Below are 18,179 nucleotides of genomic sequence, written 5' to 3'. Positions count from 1 at the left end.
TACTTTAAAATGTGTAACAAAATGCTTATAACATGTTAACTCTATATACAATGTATAAACACATTATTTTATATTCACACATGTACACATACATAGTATAAACCTAACTCTGTGGAAACATATTTTCCGAGGAGTGGAAGGCTATACACCAAATGTTAACAGTGGTTAGTTCTGGATGATTATACTCTTCTTTTGATGTTAACATCTTCAAATTTTTCTTCAGTGAGCATGTGTTACTTTAAAAAATATTTTTTTTGGCTGCACTGGGTCTCCGCTGTGGCATGTGGGCTTTCTCTAGTTGAGGCGAGCAGGGCCTACTCTTCGTTGTGGTCGCAGACTTCTCACTGCGGTGGCTTCTCCTGTTGCAGAGCACGGGCTCTAGGCGCATGGGCTTCAGTTGTTGTGGCACATGGGCTTAGTTGCTCTGTAGTATGTGGGATCTTCCCAGACCAAGGCTTGAACCCATGTCCCCTGAATTGGCAAGGTGGATTCTTTTTTTTTTTTTTTTTTTTTTGCGGTACGCAGGCCTCTCATTGTTGCGGCCTCTCCCGTTGCGGAGCACAGGCTCCGGACGCGCAGGCCCAGCGGCCATGGCTCATGGGCCTAGCCACTCCACGGCATGTGGGATCCTCCCGGACCGGGACACGAACCCGCATCCCCTGCATCAGCAGGCGGACTCTCAACCACTGCGCCACCAGGGAAGCCCGGCAAGGTGGATTCTTAACCACTGCGCCACCAGGGAAGTCCTCCAAAATGTTTTTGTTTGTTTGTTTTTTTGGGTTTTTTTTGCAGTACGCGGGCCTCTTACTGCCGTGGCCTCTCCCGTTGCGGAGCATAGGCTCCGGACGCGCAGGCTCAGCGGCCCTGGCTCACAGGCCCAGCCGCTCCGCGGCATGTGGGATCTTCCCAGACCGGGAAATGAACCCGCGTACCCCGCATCGGCAGGCAGACTCTCAACCACTGCGCCACCAGGGAAGCCCCCAAAATGTTTTTAATTAAAAAGAAATACATGTTCCGGGAGTCAGCCTGGAGGGCACAGAACACCATGCGCCCACTTGGCCGCGCCATCCGGGTGGGGATGTGCACGGCCCTGGTCCCCCAGCCAGCCTGCCTGGGACTGGGGCGCAGCCCAGTGGCTCCCCGCCCGCTCCTCTCTCCTCACGCAGCCCCTCCGTACGATCCCTGGCGTGAGGCGTCCGAGCTGAGGCGCTGAGAGAAAAGGGAAATTGCAAAGCTCATCTACAACCAGATCGACAGCATATTTTTTTTAGGACTCAAGAATCAACATTGGGCTATTTCCTAAGATTAAACCATGAAAGCCCACTTGGAGGCTGCACAGCCATCTGCACACTTGAACCTGAAAAATGGACTTTTTTCATCGGGGAGATCTCCTTCTTCAGCTAAATCATCAGAAGTGGTGAGAAGAAAAGATCCCTACCCAACCAAACTCCTCCAGACAAATTAAATCAGTCCAGCGAGGAATGGAGCTGTACAGATCATTGGCCAGATCACCATCTTCTGCTTGCACCGCCACTGAGCCATCCCTCTAGGACTGCCACCTACATGCAGGTAGCACCCAGTGCAATGCATCCAGCTAAGGCAGGGAATGGGAGCTGAAATCCTACCCCATTCACCAAGCCGAGTTTATTGGTGCATGGCCGTGTCTGCCCAGACGATGTGGCTCCTTTTTCAAATTTTCGCCAACGCACCCTGTATGGGCTAGTGGCATGTCTGACCACCCCACTCCCATATCCTAGTCCTACCCGTAATTCTATTCCTTACCTCAGATGGATTCAAGATTTTCATGAACAAAATAGGTTTCTTCCAAAAGATGAAATATTTGACCCAAATTGAAATTAATTTCATAGGTAAAGCTCAAAATATTACCATAGATGTGAATTATGTATGTATTTATGTATACATGTATATACAGTTATGTAGATACATATGTCTGTCTATGTATCAGAAGTTAGCACAACTTAAATTTGGTAAATGTTTAAAATAAAACTATTTTGAGTATTCAAAAAAAAAAAAAAGAAAAGAAAGAAATACATGCTCTTTGTAAACACTGCAAACAATATAAAAGTACATGAAGTCTCCCATATCCAGTGCTACTCCCAGTGCACTGGATCTGTATCACTGGTAATGGCTGTTACCAGTTGATATGTCTCTCCAGACATTTTTCTAAGCAAATAAATGTAATCTTGCTCTTGTTTTTTAATGAAGTTGGCATAACACTTTCATTCTGCTTTTCATTTTGGCATTTCCCCCTCAGTGATATGTTCTTCCATGCCTATGTATACACATCTACATCATTCTTGTTTCACTTTTCCATACAGTGGGCCTGGCATAATTTACATGTCAATGCTATTTTTTTGCAGAACAGATTCCTACAAGTGGGACTAGGATACTCAGTCTTAGGGCTATATGACCCTATATAATTTAGGGTCATAAATAAATTTGGGATTATATAAATAGAATTTTATATTCATTAGATTTTTTTGATATTAACAGTCTGTTAATTAAAAATTACAAACTTAAAACACTGTCATACTCAAAGTGTCTAAAACTTATGTGCCTTTTTTTCACTCAACACTGTTTCTGCAATATGTCCCTATTATAACAGATCTAGATCCTCTTATTGGTTATGTAGCACACAGCTGTATGACAACGATACATTTATCTATTCTCCAAAACACAAATATACAGCTGGTTTCCAATATTTTGTTCTTCCAAAAAATGCTGTGAATTGTAATAGCTATCACACACAGTGCTTCCTATGAGTCAGCCACTGTTCTCTTATTTCATGTGTATACCTCACTCACTCTATAAAGTAGTTACTACTATCGTCCTCATTTTACACAGAAGAAGACAGAGATAATGAGAGGTTAAATAACTTGTCCAAGGTTACAGAGTCAGTAAAGTGGTGCAGTTAGAATCTGCACTACGTGGTCTGGCTCTGAAGTCTGTGCTCTCAGCCTCCTAGTACATGTCTTCTGATGCCATAAGCCAGAGTGAACCCAGAATGTATCATGCGAAGCAGCATTTCAAGGTTGTAAGATATGAGCATTTTCTAGTTTTACTAAATATACACGCAATAGTGCTTTCTAAAATGGCTAAACATATGAAAACTACCACCTGAAAAGCATGGATCTGTTCATATGTCTCAATATCTGATATCATAAAACAGTTTAAAATTATCTTTCATTCCTAATGATAATGGATTGTCCCCCTATTTAATGGCTAACGAAATTTTTTCTTCTATGAACTACAAGTTCATACCCTTTGTCTATTTTTTGATTAGTTTCCCTGTTTCTTTAACCTTTCGTAGGAATTCCTTATAAGGTTCTGAATATCGATCCTCTGTTTATACATCTTCTCTTACACTGCTGTTTGCTTTTTAACTTATTCACGGTGTCTTCTGTTGCACAAATTTAAAATTGTGATATAATCATTTATCAATTTTTGATCAATGGGTCATTATTTCTCTCTTTTCCTTTGTGGTTTGTAATAATGATATATATATATATATTTATTTGTTTGTTTGTTTGTTTTTGTGGTACGCGGGCCTCTCAGTGTTGCAGCCTCTCGTGTTGCGGAGCACAGGCTCTGGATGCGCAGGCTCAGCAGCCACGGCTCACAGGCCCAGCCGCTCTGCGGCATGTGGGATCTTCCCGGACCGGGGCAAGAACCCGTGTCCCCTGCATCGGCAGGCAGACTCCCAACCACTGCACCACCAGGGAAGCCCCTAATGATATATTTAAGAATTAAAAATGTTGATTTTTTTTTTTTTTACCCTGAAAAAAAAGGTTTTATTATTTTTAACTGAAAGAGAAATGAATGACTGTGTCAGTTTTCGAAAGGTACCTTATGAATCTGGAAAAGTTGTGGTTTTCATTTCTCAGATCACTAGTGAGGTTAACATCTCTTCATAGATATTTCTATTTCTTCTAGTGAATTATCTCTTCACATATAATATCTCTCACCAGTTTGGAAGTTTTTCAGGTTCATGCAGTTATACCTTCTGATCTTTTCCTCAATCAATTCGGAGTTTTACATCTTGCCTAATAATTCCTTCTTTACCCTAAGAATGAAAGATTATTCTATTTGCTTTAGTATGTTTACAGTTTTGCTTTAGGACTTTAATTCATCTGTAATTTATTTTCATGTAAGATATGAGATAGGGATACAATTCTGTTTATATTCAAATCCACAGACAACTGTTACAAAACCATTACTTGACTGATCCATCTTTTTCATACAGATATAAAATGTCCTTTTTATCAAATATTGAGGTCCCACCTATACTGATGACCTATTTTTAGTTTCTTTATTAATCTATTTATTTCTGCACCAGTTCTACATGTTAATTAAGTTTAGTAGTACACTTTCATATTTGATAAGGCAAACCCTCACACCATTATTCTTTCTTTACATTCTTGACATTATCTCATAATCAGAAAAAATAATAATCGCTTTTTGTAAAAGAGGAATGATCTTGGATAACAGAGCCTTAACTGAAAGAAATATATACATAAAACTACAAAACTTGCATTCCATTTTGTTTACCCTTTCCTAGAAGAACAACTAACAATTAACATTTGCATGGCCTTCAATTTACAAAGCATTTCACATTCATTATGAAAGAACACTTTGTCAAAGAAAATAATCCACTCACTATCAGTAATATATTCCAGCTGAGCCTAACATTTCACAGCTAAAATATATTTCAAAATGCTCATGTTTCAACAACCAAAGTTTATTCTAAATAAAACAGTAAATCATTTCTGTTGTATCTCATGTGCAGATTAAACACTAAATGAAAAGCACAATCACACAGTGGTTACTATGTATTATAATGTAACATTCATTATTCAAACTTAAAATATGTCCACTCTTTGGACAAAATAAAACTTTTAATCATGAAAATAAATTACAAAACCCCACAAGATTAGCTTAAGTCATTTAGATCTTTATTAGACAAAAATCTGTCATCTATCTAGTCACATAGTTGTGAATTTCAACTTTGCTACTAAGTTTGACTTACAGACCTTTCCCTAATAAAAAATAAACTTACATTTTTCACTATAAATGATCTGGACCACTGGATTGGGGCCATCATTCTGCGGCACTGGATCTATATCAGCCCATTCTGCTCTGTCCCTGAAAATACATATATTTTTCAGTGATTATATTCAAGCGTGTAAGGAAAAGAAGAAATCTGATGTTTTTTTAAAAAGGCAACAATTACACTTTAACTTACAAATAATGTAACCATGGTTGGATTCTTCAAGACCAAGTGTTGCCACTTTGTTTTACATATTAAACTTTTAAGTAAAAGAAAAATAAAATGAATAATTTTCCAATTAAAGTTAATAAGTCAATAGTTTTCAAATTTAAAGTTTTTACATAAATGCAAAAGCAGGTTTTTGTAGCAAGTACACAATAGTTTTAAATTAGAAATCAATCTAATTCACTGGTCTAATAAGGCTCTTTGGAATCAGTCAACAGTTTAAAAAAATTTGAATAACAATTTTTTATTTGAATACTCTGAATAACTAGAAAGTGATATTTAAAAGTAAAAGTAATCACTATCATTTTTGTACACTGAGAGGTGGTCCAGGTGGTCAGTAGAGTCTGGAATCTGTGGAACACTGGCTCTACCACTTAACTAGCTGTGTGACCCTGAGGAAGTTACTTAACCTCTCTGGGCCTCAATTTCTTCATTTATAAAATGGAGATGATACTATTACCAACTAACCTTAGAAGGCTACTTGGAGGTTTAAGTGAGATAATAAATTAAGCTCTTAAAATATGCATAATAGTAAGCATATAATACACAGTATTATACTATATATACACTATTATACTATATATACCCTAACACACACAGTTAGCATACACAATATTATACAGGAAATACATGAAATGTACTATATAGTGTTACTGTATGCTTAAATATATATGCTATATGTTATAAATGTAGCATATAATAAATGCATACAGTAAGTATTCAATGAATACTACTTCTCATTATCAATGCTAAAATAAATTACAGTGGCAACACTGGGTGCCTATAGACACTGCTGTGTAAACTGATCAGTGTGACCAAATTTTCGTTAACCACTCTTTTACTTACATTCTTTTCCTATTACCCATTTTTCAGTTCTCTGTACTCATCAGCTATTAACAGCAAAAATTCTGTGGTATCTAGACAAATCCTAAAATTGTGCCCATTATACAAGGAGAAATCCAGGGGAAACAATTACCCGAGGTGTGAGACCTATATGGGGAGTGGCATGAGAATGGTACCGCTGTCCTTTAGGCACAGGGATATAGGACACAGTCAAGGGAAGAACCCGAGTATTTCACAGTTCAGAGAGGAGGTCTGAGGGCTATGGGGCCACCTCAACCAACTGAAATCACTAACATTGTAAACTCCAAGAACAAAATCAGCATAGTGGCTTTCACTCAATTCATAAACAACCTACGCAAATCAGTCATCTAATGGGTTTACCTAGAACTACAGAAGAAAAAATAAGACATGAGAAAAGTAAGGACTTCTCAGTCGTCTCTGCAGGTTCAAAATGCAGCTGGGGAACCAGCATGACCAATAGAAAGCAAAGAACTAACGGGGACGGGACTGGGTGGTGGCAAAGATGAGGAGGAAAGGTGAGAAAGTTACAGCAGTACCCGACACTGCACATGGCTTGCACTAAGCACGAGGCGACAAGGGGATGCGTAACGGAGTTGAATTCTCATAGTCTCATCCTTACAGCCTAATTCGGTGCCTGGCTGACGCTGGGCGCTAGAAACACTGAAAGAAAACGCTGAATGAAAACGTCCCGGTCCCTAAAGATCTTACGCTAGCTCTCTCCGTTTCCGCAGAACAAACCACGGGAAGCCCCGTTTCTAAAGCGAGCCAATCTGGACCTTCTTTGCGGTCCGACTGCACCCAAGCCCTTTGGCATTCGGACTACAGCAGGCCAGCGCTGTGGGTTCCGAAACCTCCACCGCCCAGAACGGTGACAGCGCGGGCCCCACCCCGCCGCTCCCGGCCGCCGGACGGCGAGGACGCGCTAGGTTCTGCCGCAGCCGCGCCCCGTGCAGCGCCGCGCGCGGGGGAGGGCCTCCCGCGCCGCGACCATGCCGTGGGCGTTACCTGTACAGGACATAGGTGGGCGAGTCCAGGCTCAGGAACCCGTCGTCCATAGGGGACGCCGCCGCCTCTTCTTGCTGCAGCTGGGGCGGCGGGGGATGCGGCTGGGGCGGCGGCGGCTCCGGCTGACCTGGCTCCCCGCCCTGCGCAGCCTCCCCGACGCCGTCGGCGGCCGCCATCTCTCCTCGGCTCCCAGCGGAGGAGGTGCCGGAGGCCCCGCCCCTGCCCCGCCCCTCTCACGGCTCCTTCCGGTTTTTCCGCTCCTACCATAGAGACGCGGGCCGGAGTGCCCAGCGCCCGCGCCCGCACCCTGGCCTGGACGTCCTTGTTGGGCGCGGTTCCGCGCTTCGGGCTGCATCACGCCACCTGGGGCCCCAGGTTTCTCACTCGTCCTGTCCGCAGGCCTGTCCGAACGCTTGTAGCTGGTGCTTCGGAACGTACTAGTGTTGTTAGTTGTTAGTGTCGGCGGGAGAAGCTTGGGAGCCCTGGATAAGCAGCTGGCGCCCGCGCTCCGCGTTAGCCATCCAAGGGCATTTACGCTCCTTGCACACATTTTTTTTTTTTTTTTTCTTTTGGATGCTGAGTTTATACCGCAGAATTTCAGTAATCCAGGATTTTAGTCTTTTGAAATTAAAGTTCTCATTATGCAAGGAATATGGGTATACATTATAGGAAAGGTAAACGTTTAACACTGACTACCTAGTATATACCGGGCTTGCTCATGGCACAAAATAAACTCTGCAGTCACGGGCTTTGCATTCTAGGGGAGGATAGCAGAATACGCCCCAAAATATGTATGTAGGAGTACAGGACATGCCACTCCACAGATGCTGCTTTGGTGTTTTGGTTATTTTGAGCTGTTGGCACTTGAAAAACAGTAAATGTGGGGAGAAGCTTTCTCAGAACTCCCTTACATTTCTAAAGACAGACCCTCCAAAAGGAGCTCAATTGCCGTTAAGTCCCCTCCCTGGGAGTTTCCAGAGTGGAAGTGGACGCCACACCCTGACAAGTTTTGTCAAATTGTCACATCTCCAACCTGTTCTTCTAAGGGCCCGTTCATCTTTCCTAAAAACCTTTTACTCTCCCCCAAGAGGCCTTCATCTCCCATCCCCTTTCCTTATTAAGGTGGTATTTAAGCCTGAGTTCTAAGCCATCTCAGGGAGTTGCTAATTTTTCTCTGGGTATCTAGGTATTTTTCTATTTTCTCTAAGGTATACATGTTAATAAACCTCTTTTTGTTTTTCTCTTGTTAATCTGTCTTTTATTACTGGGGTTTCAACCAAGAACTCAGAAGGGTGGAAGGAAAATTATTTTTCACCTTCAGCAGTAGATTTTCAGGAAGGCTTTTCAGGGGCTGTTTGAGCAGAGACCTGTGAGAGGAAAAAGCATACCAGTCAGAGAACAGGAAGTGCGTGCTTGGTGCGATCTTGGTTCGGCAAGGATGCCAGCAGGGCTGAAGGCCTGTGAGTGAGGGGAAGGAACTGGTGGGTGATAAGATTGAAGAAGCAGCCAAAGATCATGATAAGGATTTGGATTTTTATTATTATTTTTATTGTGGTAAAATAGTCATAACATGAAACTTATCTTTTTAATCATTTTTAAGTATATAGTTTGGTGATGTTAAGTACATTCACATTGATGTGCAGCTATGGCCACCATCCATCTCCAGAACTTTATCATCTTCCCAACTGAAACTCTGTCCACATCAAACACTCCCCATTCCCCACCCAATCCCGCCCCGGCCCCTTGTAACCACTATTCTACATTCTGTCTCTGTGAGTATGACTATTCTAGGTCCTCATGGAAGTAGAATCATACAGTATTTGTCCTTTGGTGTCTGGCTTATTTCAGTTTGCGTAATGTCCTCCAGGTTCATCCACGTTGTAACACGTGTCAGAATTTCCTTTTTAAAGGCTGAATAATATTCCATTGTATGTATGGGCCACATTTTGTTTATCCAATCACTTGATAATGAACATTTGGGTTGCTTTCACCTTTTGGCTGTTGAGAATAATGAAATACCTGTTAGAGACCCCGCTTTCACTTTTGGGTATTTACCCAGTGTGGGATTGCTTGACATACGGTAATTCTATGTTTAGGTTTTTGGGAACTGTTTTCCACAGCATCTGTGCAAGGGTTCCAGTTTCTTCCCATACTCACCGATGCTTGTTTCCTGGTTTTGTTTTGATAACCATTTGAATGAATGTGAACTGGTATCTTCACTTTGCATTTCCCTAATGATTAGTGATGTTGAGCATCTTTTAATGTGCTAATTAACATTTGTGGGATTTGATTTTAAGTGGAAATTAGTGGAAGGTTTTGAGTAAAGGAGGGACATGTGATTTACATTCTTAAAGGATTATTTTGGCTACCATGTGTGAAATACACAAAGTAGAAAGGCAAGAATGGAAACAGATGAGCGTAAAGCTATTGTAGCAGTCCGGGCAAAAGGTCAAAGTGTTTAAATTATGCTTCACAATTCACTGATCGATCATAAAGTCATTTTAGTGGGTCCTATGGTGGACAAGGTGACCCACCAGTCCTCCTCCAAGGAGGAACTTGCTGCCCAGCTTTGGGGAGTGCAGTCAGCAGCCAGCCTCCTGCGTGGCCTGAGGACAGCCCACAATGGACTGCTAAGAGACAGAGGGCCTCTTAGGTATGAGGGCCCAGCCATCGCAGCCTGACGGGGACCACTGACAGGTGCCACACGGCTTTCACCTGGGAGGCTGAGACCTCACAGGCCTTGCAGTTTGACCACATGGGTGTTGGTCCCAAGTTCCATCTTAGTATCTGATTCCATGACCAGCATTTTTTGGAGTGTTTAATGAGTATTTCAAAAACTGAAATACAGTGGAATAGAAAATAGTGCACAGTGCATTTAGAAGAAGAAAGTAATTTTTGGTGAATTTTTTTTTTTTTTTTTTTTTTTGCAGTACGCGGGCCTCTCACTGTTGTGGCCTCTCCCGTTGTGGAGCACAGGCTCCGGACGTGCAGGCTCAGCGGCCACGGCTCACGGGCCCAGCTGCTCTGCGGCATGTGGGATCTTCCCGGACTGGGGCATGAACCCATGTCCCCTGCATCGGCAGGCAGACTCTCAACCACTGCGCCACCAGGGAAACCCTGGTGAAGTTTTTTTAAACTTATATATGTTCAGGTGTAATGGGTCATGTTGTAAAATGTATTTCTTACCGTGGGTCGTGGTCAACAATTTTAGAAAACAATGGACTGTATCAGTTCAGTTGGAGGTGATGAACAGTGTATGGATTCTGGATGTTCTTTGAAGGTTAATCTGATAGGATTTGCTGACAGCTTAACTGGATGGAGGATGCACGACCCAAAAATAGTTAAGAATGACTCTAAGGTGACAGTTCCTTTTGATCAGAGTAGACAAAACTCCCTTTGACCATCCAATCCTGATTTAGTTCAGTTGTTCACTGTGTTCTTTCCCTATGGATTTACATCCATGCATATATTTCTGGTGGCTTTAAAAGAAAGAAAAAAACAGAGTCATATTTATTTGGCAAATTTTAGTATTGAATGGATATAGATCTTTCTGGGCTACAATATAGCTTCTCTGTCCTTCCTGATCCTTTGATATGTATCTCTCCAAACCGCAATAACCTAATAACTCCTCCAAACTCTAATAAATCACAGAACATATTCTTTTTTAAAAAATAAATTTACTTATTTATTTCTGGCTGCTTTGGGACTTTGTTGCTGTGCACGGGCTTTCTCTAGCTGCGGTGATCAGGGGCTACCCTTTGTTGTAGTGCGCGGGCTTCTCATTGCGGTGGCTTGTTAGGGAACACGGGCTCTAGGCACACGGGCTTCAGTATTTGTGGCACGTGGGCTCAGTAGTTGTGGCTTGCGGGCTCTAGCGTGCAGGCTCAGAAGTTGTGGCGCACAGGCTTGTTTGCTCTGTGGCATGTGGGACCTCCTGGACCAGGGCTCGAACCCATGTCCCCTGCATTGGCAGGCGGATTCTTAACCACTGCGCCACCAGGGAAGTCCCAGAACATATTCTTTAAAGTTGTCAGTTATAGGAAAGGAAAATCAATGACTGCTGCCACTATTTCAAGATAGGTACCCTACACTCCATTAGCTCTCCCATCAAACCAGTGCAAATAAGAATACAATCTGAGTTAAAAAAAGACTGGCTGATCCTCTTTCAAAACAGCTGGATACCTGTCAGCACATGGATGTTCTAAACCTGTCATTGTCTTCTAGATCCTTGCGATGTGCTCTGAATTGTGCACCAACACTCCTGCCTTCTTACCAATCCCTGAGGATATCAGAAGCAGTCTACAGATGCTTGGTGAAAATACGATCAGAAAAATGAAAGCCAGAGAAGGGAAACTGTAAGACACGGTAGAAGAAAGTCATCACCCCAGAGGAGGGACAGATGGGATCTGGACGAATATCCATAAGGACACACAAATGCTGTCTCATTTGAGACCAAAAAAACCCTATGGAGAAGCAGGGCAATTGTTGATTCTCCACTTTACAAGTGAGAACCTGAGCCAGGCCTGACGCACTTGTTACAGAACATGGAGAAGGGTGACAGGAAATGGACACTCATGAAACCCATGCCTGTCTCCCCAGTTTCAAAGGGTGCCTTCCTCTGTCCAGTACTTCTTAACCCTGGCTGCATCTTAGAATCACGTGGACAGTTTTAATGAAACTCCAGTGACTGAGCCCCAGCCTCAGGGATTCTAATTTCATTGGCTGAGGGTGAGGGCTTGGCATCAGCATACTTTAAAAGCTCCCCCCATAATTCTAAGGTGCAGCCCAGGTTGAAAACAACGGCTCAATGAGTCCACAGTACAGACTTTGTCATCAGGGTTCCTGGGGAAAGTTAAGATGCCACAGTGCTAGTGGGAGAGCGTAGGCAGGGTTGATCAACAATCAGTATGTTGTGCTAAATACAGAAATCAACCAATCAATGAACAAGTTTTTTAAAATTACCATTTATTATACAAATAAACTAAATCACAATGTGTGTGTAAATAAAACTACTTAACAAGTGATATAAGTTGTAGTGCAAATTGTTCATCAGTTTTTTATTGAGGTATATTTTACCTATCACAAAATTTATCTCATTCATGTGTACGATTCATCATCTGTTTTTGACTTCTTGGGAATTATTGATATGAGTTTTTCATTGGTAGGGCCGTCACTAGCTACATGATGCTCTCAGTTTGACTGCACTCTTCCAGAGTTTACCCATAAGTTTGATAATGATTAGGTGCTTGGGGATTGTGTTAAATGCTTGAGCTTTCAACTTCCCCCAATGCTCTTTAAGCTTCAACATTTTCTCTCTTGGCTACAATCAGGGAGGTTGGTACTTTCAGGGCCCTGGTTGCACTCCAGGAGCTAGTACTAGAAACGTGTGAGCTAGACGGAGGGGAGGGCAGGAAGGGTGAAAGCACATGAAGATTGGTTAATCGAGAACCAGAACCAGGAGGCTGTGATTGTCTTTTGGCTCCACCACCACGAAGCACCTGAGGCTATGCCCAGCTGGGTCAGGACAGTCATAACAGACAGTAAAGCAGTGCCTGGGTGGAGCCCAGTCATAAGTAAGACAGAGGCACAAGGCAGTGGAGTGATCGGTTCAAGATGGCAGAGTAGAAAGATGTGCGCTCACTCCCTCCTGCGAGAGCACCAGAATCACAACTAACTGGTGAACAATCATCGACAGGAAGACACTAGAACTCACCAAAAAAGATACCCCACATCCAAAGACAAAGGAGAAGCCACAATGAGATGGTAGGAGGGGCGCAATCACAATAAAATCAAATCCCATAACCGCTGGGTGGGTGACCCACAAACTGGAGCACACTTATACCACAGAAGTCCACCCACTGGAGTGAAGTTTCTGAGCCTCACATCAGACTTCCAAACCTCGGCGTCCAGCAACAGGAGGAGGAATTCCTAGAGAGTCAGAATTTGAAGGCTAGCGGGATTTGACTAGAGGACTTTGACAGGACTGGGGGAAACAGAGACTCCACTCTTGGAGGGCACACACAAAGTAGTGTGCACATCAAGACCCAGGGGAAGGAGCAGTGACCCCATAGGAGACTGAACCAGACCTACCTGCTGGTGTTGGAGGATCTCCTGCAGAGGCAGGGGGGTGGCTGTGTCTCACCATGAGGAAAAGGACACTGGCAGGAGAAATTCTGGGAAGTACTCCTTGGCGTGAGCCCTCCCAGAGTCTGACATTAGCCCCAGCAAAGAGCTGGGTAGCCTCCAGTGCTGGGTCGCCTCAGGCCAAACAACCAACAGCTAGGGAACCCAGCCCCACCCATCACAGTGGATTAAAGTTTTACTGAGCTCTTCCCATCACAGCAACACCCAGCTCTACCCACCACCAGTCCCTCCCATCAGGAAACTTGCACTAGCCTCTTAGATAGCCACATCCACCAGAGGGCAGACAGCAGAAGCAAGAACTACAATCCTACAGCCTGTGGAAAAAACCCCACATTCACAGAAAGATAGACAAGATGAAAAGGCATAGGGCTATGTACCAGATGAAGGAACAAGATAAAACCCCAGAAAAACAACTAAATGAAGTGGAGATAGGCAATCTTCCAGAAAACGAATTCAGAATAATGATAGTGAAGATGGTCCAGGACCTCGGAAAAAGCATGGAGGCAAAGATCGAGAAGATGCAAGAAATGTTTAACAAAGACATAGGAGAATCAAAGAACAAATGAACAGAGATGAACAATACAATAACTGAAATGAAAAATACACTAGAAGGAATCACAAGCAGAATAACTGAGGTAGAAGAACGGATAACTGACCTGGAGGACAGAATGGAGGAATTCACTGCCGTGGAACACAATAAAGAAAAAAGAATGAAAAGAAATGAAGACAGCCTAAGAGACAACTGGGACGACATTAAACGCAGCAACATTCACATTATAGGGGTCCCAGAAGGAGAAGAGAGAGAGAAAGGACCCAAGAAAATATTTGAAGAGATTATAGTTGAAAAATTCCCTAACATGGGAAAGGAAATAGCCACCCAAGTCCAGGAATTGCAGAGAGTCCCAGCCAGGATAAACACAAGGAGAAACACACCGAGACACATAGTAATCAAATTGACAAAAATTAAAGACAAAGAAAAATTATTGAAAGCAATAAGGGAAAATGACAAATAACATACAAGGGAACTCCCATAAGGTTAATAGCTGATTTCTCAGCAGAAACTCTACAAACCAGAAGGGAGTGGCACGATATATTTAAAGTGATGAAAGGAAAGAACCTACAACCAAGATTACTCTACCCAGCAAGGATCTCATTCAGATTCAATGGAGAAATCTAAAGCCTTACAGACAAGCAAAAGCTAAGGGAATTCAGCACCACCAAACCAGCTCTACAACAAATGCTAAAGCAAATGGTAATAAGAACATACATATAGATAATTACCTTAAACATGAATGGATTAAATGCTCCAACCAAAATACACAGGCTCGCTGAATGGTTAAAAAAACAAGACCCATATATATGCTGTCTACAGGAGACTCACTTCTGACCTAGGGACACATACAGGCTGAAAGTGAGGGAATGGAAAAAGCTATTCCATGCAAATGGAAATCAAAAGAAAACTGGAATAGCAATACTCATATCAGATAAAATAGACTTTAAGGAATGTTACAAGAGACAAGGAAGGACACTACATAATGATCAAGGGATCAATCCAAGAAGAAGAGAGAACAATTATAAATATATATGCACCCAACAAAGGAGGACCTCAATACATAAGGCAACCGCTAACAGCTATAAAAGAGGAAATTGACAGTAACACAATAATAGTGGGGGACTGTAGCACCTCACACCAACGGGCAAATCATCCAGACAGAAAATTAATAAGGAAACACAAGCTTTAAATGACATAATACACCACATAGATTTAATTGATATTTATAGGGCATTCCATCCAAAAACAGGAGATTACACTTTCTTCTCAAGTGCACATAGAACATTCTCCAGGACAGATCACTTCTTGGGTCACAAACCAAGCTTGGTAAATTTAAGAAAATTGAAATCATATCAAGCATCTTTTCCAACCACAACGCTATTGGAAAAAAAGGTAAAGAACACAAACACAAGGAGGCTAAACAGTATGTTACAAAATAACCAAATGATCACTGAAGAACTCAAAGAGGAAATCAAAAAATACCTAGAGACAAATTACAAAGAAAACACAACGATCCAAAACCTATGGGATGCAGCAAAAGCAGTTCTAACGGGGAAGTTTATAGCTATACAAGCCTACCTCAAGAAACATGAAAAATCTCAAATAAACAATCTCATGTTACACCTAAAGGAACCAGAGAAAGAAGAACAGACAAAACCCAAAGTCAGTAGAAGAAAAGAAATCATAAAGATCAGAGCAGAAATAAATGAAATAGAAACAAAGAAAACAATAGCAAAGATCAGTAAAACTAAAAGCTGCTTCTTTGAGAAAATAAATAAAATTGATAAACCTTTAGCCAGACTCATCAAAAAAAGAGGGAGAGGACTCAAATCAATAAAATTAGAAATGAAAAAGGAGAAGTTACAACAGACAATGCAGAAATACAAAGCATCCTAAGAGACTAATACAAGCAGCTCCATGCCAATAAAATGGACAACCTGGAAGAAATGGACAGACTCTTAGAAAGGTATAACCTTCCAAGAGTGAACCAGGAAGAAACAGAAAATATGAACAGACCAATAACAAATAATGAAATTGAAACTGTGATTAAAAATCTTTCAACAAACAAAAGCCCCGGACCAGATGGCTTCACAGGTGAATTCTATCGAACATTTAGAGAAGAGCTAACACCCATCCTTCTCAAACTCTTCCAAAAAATTGCAGAGGGAGGAACACTCCCAAACTCATTCTATGAGGCCACCATCACCCTGATACCAAAACCAGACAAAGATACTACAAAAAAAGAAAATCACAGACCAATATCACTGACGAATATAGATGTAAATATCCTCAACAAAATACTAGCAAACATAATCCAACAACACATTAAAAGGATCATACACCATGATCAAGTGGGATTTATCCCAGGGATGCAAGGATTCTTCAATATATGCAAATCAATCAATGTGATACACCATAAAACAAATTGAAGAAGGAAAACATATAATCATCTCAATAGATGCAGAAAAAGCTCCTGACAAAATTCAACACCAGTTTATGATAAAAACTCTCCAGAAAGTGGGCATAGAGGGAACCTACCTTAACATAATAAAGATTATATACGACAAACCCACAGCAAAAATCATTCTCAATGGTGAAAAACTGAAAGCATTTCCTGTAAGATCTGGAAAAAGACAAGGATGTCCACTGTTGCCACTATTATTCAACATAGTTTTGGAAGTCCTAGCCATGGCAATCAGAGAAGAAAAAGAAGTAAAAGGAATCCAAATTGGAAAAGAAGTAGTAAAACTCACACTGTTTGCAGATGACATGATACTATACATAGAGAATCCTAAAGATGCCACCAGAAAACTACTAGAGCTAATCAATGAATTTGGTAAAGCTGCAGGATACAAAATTAATGCACAGAAATCTCCTGTATTCCTATACACTAACATTGAAAGATCAGAAAGAGAAATTAAGGAAACAATCCCATTCATCACTGCAACAAAAAGAATAAAATACCTAGGAAAACCTACCTTAGGAGGTAAAAGACCTGTACTCAGAAAACTATAAGATACTGATTAAAGATATCAAAGATGACACAACAGTTGGATAGATTATACCATGTTCTTGGATTGGAAGAATCAATATTGTGAAAATGACTATACTACCCAAAGCAATCACAGATTCAATGCAATCCCCATCAAATTACCAGTGGTATTTTTTAAAGAACTAGAACAAAAAAATCTTAAAATTTGTATGGAGACACAAATGACCCCAAATAGCCAAAGCAGTCTTGAGGGAAAAAAACGGAGCTGGAGGAATCAGACCCCTGACTTCAGACTGTACTACAAAGCTACAGTAATCAAGACAGCATGGTACTAGCACAAAAACAGAAATATAGATCAATGGAACAGGATAGAAAGCCCAGAGATAAACCCATGCACCTATGGTCAACTAATCTATGACAAAGGAGGCAAGGATATACAATGGAGAAAAGACAGTCTCTTCAATAAGTGGTGCTAGGAAAACTGGACAGCTACATGTAAAAGAATGAAATTAGAACACTCCCTAACACCATACACAAAAATAAACTCAAAATGGATTAGAGACCTAAATGTAAGACCAGACACTCTAAAACTCTTAGAGGAAAACATAGGAAGAACACTCTGACAAAAATTACAGTAAGATTTTTTTTGATCCTCTCCTAGAGTAATGGAAATAAAAACAAAAATAAACAAATGGGACCTAATGAAACTTAAAAGATTTGCAAAGTAAAGGAAACTACAAACAAGATGAAAAGACAACCCTCAGAATGGTAGAAAATATTTGCAAATGAATCAACGGACAAAGGATTAATCTCCAAAATATATAATCAGCTCATGGAGCTCAATATTAAAAACACAAACAACCCAATCCAAAAATTTAGGCAGAAGACCTAAATAAACATTTCCCCAAAGAAGACATACAGATGGCCAAGAGGCACATGAAAAGCTGCTCAACATCACTAATTATTAGAGAAATGCAAATCAAAACTACTATGTGAGGACTTCCGGAAAGATGGCGGAAGAGTAAAACGCGGAGATGACCTTCGTCCCCACAGATAGACCAGAAATACATCTACACGTGGAACAACTCCTACAGAACACCTACTGAACGCTGGCAGAAGACCTCAGACCTCCCAAAAGGCAAGAAACCCCCCACGTACTTGGGTAGGGAAAAAGAAAAAAGAATAAACAGACAAAAGGATAGGGTCAGGACCTGCACGTGTGGGAGGCAGCTGTGAAGGAGGAAAAGTTACCACACACTAAGAAGCCCCTTCGCGGGCGGAGACTGCGGGTGGCGGGAGGCGGGAAGCTTCGGAGCCACGGAGGAGAG

At 41.6% G+C, this 18,179-nt stretch overlaps 1 protein-coding gene across 2 annotated transcripts in view; it reads right to left on the bottom strand.

Moving 5' to 3' along the window:
• The window catches only part of FNTA (farnesyltransferase, CAAX box, alpha), a 30,552-nt gene extending 23,190 nt beyond the window's left edge, over window positions 1–7,362 (bottom strand). For both annotated transcript variants that reach the window (XM_032618533.1, XM_032618534.1), the window contains exons 1-2: window positions 7,163–7,362; window positions 5,078–5,163 (exon numbers count right to left, since the gene is read on the bottom strand). In XM_032618533.1, the coding sequence (XP_032474424.1) occupies window positions 5,078–5,163; window positions 7,163–7,338 (262 nt within the window). In that variant the 5' untranslated portion in view covers window positions 7,339–7,362. The remainder of the gene's footprint in view (window positions 1–5,077; window positions 5,164–7,162) is intronic.
• Between the last annotated feature and the right edge of the window lie 10,817 nt (window positions 7,363–18,179).

Source organism: Phocoena sinus, chromosome 21 (assembly GCF_008692025.1).
Source record: "Phocoena sinus isolate mPhoSin1 chromosome 21, mPhoSin1.pri, whole genome shotgun sequence".
NCBI lineage: Eukaryota > Metazoa > Chordata > Mammalia > Artiodactyla > Phocoenidae > Phocoena > Phocoena sinus.
The sequence above is the reverse complement of the archived record's forward strand: the minus strand, read 5'-3'. Positions and strand labels throughout refer to the sequence as shown.